Source organism: Palaemon carinicauda, chromosome 30 (genome assembly GCF_036898095.1).
Source record: "Palaemon carinicauda isolate YSFRI2023 chromosome 30, ASM3689809v2, whole genome shotgun sequence".
Taxonomy (NCBI): domain Eukaryota; kingdom Metazoa; phylum Arthropoda; class Malacostraca; order Decapoda; family Palaemonidae; genus Palaemon; species Palaemon carinicauda.
In genome coordinates, this window is record NC_090754.1 from 77,639,704 (window position 1) to 77,644,850 (window position 5,147).

The 5,147-nt window shown below is 32.4% G+C and overlaps 1 protein-coding gene across 2 annotated transcripts in view; it reads left to right on the forward strand.

Moving 5' to 3' along the window:
* The first annotated feature begins 720 nt into the window (after positions 1-720).
* Positions 721-5,147, forward strand: part of LOC137623302 (uncharacterized) — a 34,330-nt gene continuing 29,903 nt past the window's right edge. Inside the window, exons 1-2 of one of the 2 annotated variants that reach the window (XM_068354098.1) lie at positions 721-895; positions 4,717-4,801. In XM_068354098.1, the coding sequence (XP_068210199.1) occupies positions 4,717-4,801 (85 nt within the window). In that variant the 5' untranslated portion in view covers positions 721-895. The remainder of the gene's footprint in view (positions 896-4,716; positions 4,802-5,147) is intronic. The other variant, XM_068354099.1, reaches the window with a different exon arrangement.

Consider the following 5,147-nt stretch of genomic DNA (forward strand, 5'->3'; position numbering starts at 1 on the left):
ACAGAACCGGTCTTTTGATGTATAAGAGGGACTCATGGGTAGATAGAAAATCATTATATAGATTAATCTTTGTTTAGCCCAAATTTGAATATAGAGGCTAGGTTTCTTATATTCGATACGTTTTCTAGACCTCGCCGAATGTCTTTGCACGTGTGTGCGTGGGTGTGTGTATATGTGTATAAATATATATATATATATATATATATATATATATATATATATATATATATATATATATATATATATATATATATATCAGAAATGATTTCTTCTTTACTATATAGGACGTAACATACGAATGCAACGTACATCGGACGATCTCGCCAAGCGACATTCTCTCTCTCTAAAAAAAAAAAAAAAAATAAAACTCGCCTTTTCCCATTGGTCGCGAGAGCACCTAGTCCAACCCAAAGAACCTTGGTCCAACGCCCAGTGTTGTCAGATATGGGGATTTATCCCTAGATTTTGGGTATTTTGGATGTCTGATGGGGATACTGTACAAATTTCCATGAAGAAGAAACAAAAATGAGTAAATCTTTATATTGTTGCAATTAGTTTACTCGCACTCAACATGAAGTATGGTGAGTAATTTCTATATGAGTAAAGCCTACATGATCATAAGAAAACATCTTTGTGGAAATGGGGATTTTGTATCTTGAGTTTTGGGGATTTTTACACTAACCCATCTGGCAACACAGGGTCACTCCAACAGTTGTTGTCTGGTCTTCCGCAAGGTGGTATCGATCTACCTCCAACTTGAAATCCTGGAATCGGAGGTGTAAAAAGCCAAGACGCATCTTTAAAAAATCTGATATTTTCGTTTACGATTCACGAGTGCATTGTGCGTGGAGTGCGTCAGCCCATCTGACAACTTGGAGATACATGCTCAATCAAGGTAAAGTCAAGTTAATAATTGGTTATGTGAAAACAATTGCTTTAGGAAAATCCTTTTAGCTGATAAGCTGACAGCGTAATCTTCATACACACACACATACATACACACACACACACATATATATATATATATATATATATATATATATATATATATATATATATGTGTGTGTGTGTGTGTGTGTGTGTGTGTGTCTATTGTGATGGCTGGCTTGACCACCACACAAAACACTAAACTTTCATCAAATAGCATTCACCAAATTACCATATTAAGTCCACAAAAAGATGGAATAGTATCCAACTTCAATAAGAGTGCAAAGTCAATTCAAGGGGACAAAGAAAATACCACGAAAATATACTTAATTTTAATACACAAGTTTCAGACAGAAATAACACCTGAACCTCAACAATACAATAATTAATGAGAAACACTCACTCTTAAACTCCCTGCAAAAGAAAACAATTACACGATTAAAGAAAGGTCATCAACACATACATACTAAAACGGGAGAGGGTCCAGAAAGGAGGAGGCAAGCGAAAAGTAAGAATATCCTAACAAATGCAATCTAAATTATCCCTAACAAGTTCCTCAAACGACTTTATAGGTCTCCTCTTAGAGGGCAATAAACTTCACGTCTGGAGGCTTAATCTGGGTGGCAGGGAAAATTGATCGGAAACTATGGTGTTGGAAGGCTTTCACAAGCTCCGCCAATGACGTCAGCAGAAAATCACAGGTCGTGATCTCGATAAATAAATATACGAATAACTATTATTACCTTGGGACGGAGAGGTCCCCTTGGCTTTTACTGAACCAAGGGCAGTACACAAAAGGCAGAATAAAAGGTCCTTGCTGCAGAGTAAGGATATCCAATAAGCTATAGAGCTTCAAAACGTAGCTCTGCAATGTGGCGAGGAATAAATATAGTTCCAACAGCAAACTCCTCCCAGCGTAAATCTCCATCCCTCGGATAACGAAGGAGCGCAGCCACGTAACCAACACACCTCGAAAATATAAAACAGTCGTTAGCCAATAATAAACACCAAGATAACCACCGGTGAATAGACACAAAGCTAATAAAGAAAGAATACAACACTTCTATACTTAACATTAAAAATCCAAAAACTTAAATAATTTAGAAATTAAGGACAGCTAAGTTACAATATATATATATATATGTGTATATATATGTATGTATATATATATATATATATACGCACCTGAATGTAATTAAATTTGGCTAATCCTTCCAGCAATTATAACAACTATAGAACAATTGAACACACCCCTTTTGCTTTCATATATAAACCGTCACTCTCCACTGTAAGCCTCACTTGTACTTTACATCCTGAAGAGGGTCGATGTTTATTGACCGAAATATAGTGTGATTTATTCATATTTCCTGTGTTTCTTTTATGGGCCTTTTTGAAAAAACATATATATATATATATATATATATATATATATATATATACAATATATATACAATATATATATATATATATATATATATACAATATATATATATATATATATATATATATATATATATATATATATATATATATATATATACAATATATATATATATATATACATATATATATATATATATACAATATATATATATATATATATATATATATATATACATATATATATACATATATATATATATATACATACATACATACATACATACATATATATATATATATATATATATATATATATATATATATATATGTATATATATATACATACATACATACATACATATATATATATATATATATATATATATATATATATATATATATATATATATATATATATATATATATATATATATATATATATATACGGACTTATAAGAGGGCACCGCCCGATATTGGCTTTAAAGGATGAAAATAGAAATACTATCAACAAAAGAGTTGGAGTTATGAAAATTGCACAGGATTTCTATACAATTCAATCGATATAAAATAGTGATGTAAGGAATAACTGCGAATAGAAATAATGGAACACCTGAGTCTGTACCAAAAGTAACAATAGGAAAAGTAAAGAAAACATCAAAAGGCACGAAAAGAGGCAGAAGTGAAGATGTCCTAACAATTGATTTAACAATAGATGGAGATTTCATGGTAGGAAAACTCCCTAAACTTTACACAAAATGTCTGCAAGAATGCTCTATACTACGGCTTAGAAAAACTTTATCATGATACTAACTTACAAAAAGGTAGAAATAAAAGACCTGAAAAAATAACACCCAATAAGTTTACTCTCTGAATCTAATTAAATGTTTACGAAGGTCATATTAGGCTGAATAGAAAGACTGCTAGACTTTAATCAACCAAGAAAGCAGGAAGGTTTTAGAAGTTAGCATTCAACAACTGACCATATCTATTTAATTAACCAGCTTATGGAAAAATCAACAGACTATGACAAACCACTATGTATGGCATTTATAGATTATGAGAAAGCTTCTGATTCTGTAGAAACTTTAGCAGTAATGAAAGCCCTTCAAAGACAAGGAAAAGATGAATCTTATGTTAGAACACTTGAAGATATATGTACAGGAAATAGAGAAATAGTAAAACTACATAAAATAGCGAGAAAATTCCGATTGAAAACAAAAAGAGTTAGACAATAAGAACCCCCATATTGCTTATATCATTCACAACATGCATAGAAGTTTTAAAGAATTTAGATTGGAAAAATATAGGAATTAACACTAATAGGGAATAACTTGACAACTTAAGATTTACAGATGACATGGTTTTATTTAGTGAATCATGGGAGGAATGGTAGATTTGAAAAGAGAGAGCAGGAATGTAAAACTGAAAATGAATATGAGTAAAACTAAGATTATGTTCAATGAAAATGTAGATAGACATCGAATAAGGGTTATGGACGAGCCTCTTGAGTGTGTTAATGGATATCCACACTTAGGGCAGATATTAAGAGTTTCCACATGTCATGATACCTAGAGCTTTTGGTAAACAAAATGAAGTTATGAAAAGGAAAGTATTTAATCAGGTGGTCCTACCAGTATTAATTTATGCATCAGAAACTTGGAGCCTTACTAAAGCCTTAGAACTTAAGTTAGTTAGAACTCAAAGAGCTATGGAAAGAATAATGATGGGAATGACACTAAGAGATAGAAAAATAGCAACATGGATAAGAGAGCAAACTTAGTAAAGGATATTCTAATCATATGTAAGAAAAAGAAAAGGACTTGGGCAGGACATGGAATGAGAATGACATGAAGCAGAGGAAGGAAGAGAATGCAATGGATTGTCGGAAAAAAAAAATTGTATATGCATTGTAGACTGGCCTAAAAAAACAGACGAGTGAAAAGGCATGTCTGAGGCATATGTCCTGCAGTGGACTAGCAATGGCTGCTGATGATGATGTATACATATATCATCATCATCATCATCATCTCCTACGCCTACTGACGCAAAGGGTCTCGGTAAGAGTTCGCCAGTAGTCTCTAACTTGAGCTTGTAATTCAGTTCTTCTCCATTCATCATCTACTTCGCGCTTCATAGTCTTCAGCCATGTAGGCCTGGGTCTTCCAACTCTTCTCGTGCCTGGTGGAGCCCATTCATTATTATTCCAATCTTATATAGATTTCCAGGTACAAAAAGTTTTACTTAAAAAAAAAAAAAACAGTTGAATATCTACATTTGCCGACTCTTTCAGAATAAAACTGTTAATATTCAATAAAAAAAAATCTTTAGTACATAACTAAGTCAGGCGAACAGTAGTGCGTATAAGCAAACAAATATCTATTGCTCATACGGATTTTCCCTTTACAGATGAAACTAAGAAACCCATGGCCATGGGTTTTCATGCTTGCGTATCTCAAAATGTCGTCTTACCCCACTGCAGGACAATCAGACGGTGAGTGAGATCTCGTTGTGTGTGTGCTCGAGTATGAGTGTGATCAAATTGAACTATGTAAGTCCAATTACATAAACTACAGAATAAAACATATGTATCTTGATAATTGGCATTACTTAAAGTTACACATGTAACAAACTGTACATGCATAAGGGGAAAACTTGTATACATAACATATACATAAGAAGAAATTACACATGCAACTCTAACACATGACATAGTAGTTACAATAGCGAACCCGTTTTTACATGCATAACAAACAAGCAATACACAAATTTATTTTCAGGTGAATGTTAAATAGAATTAGACTTGTAGGCACACTTTTACACACATAATAAATTACACA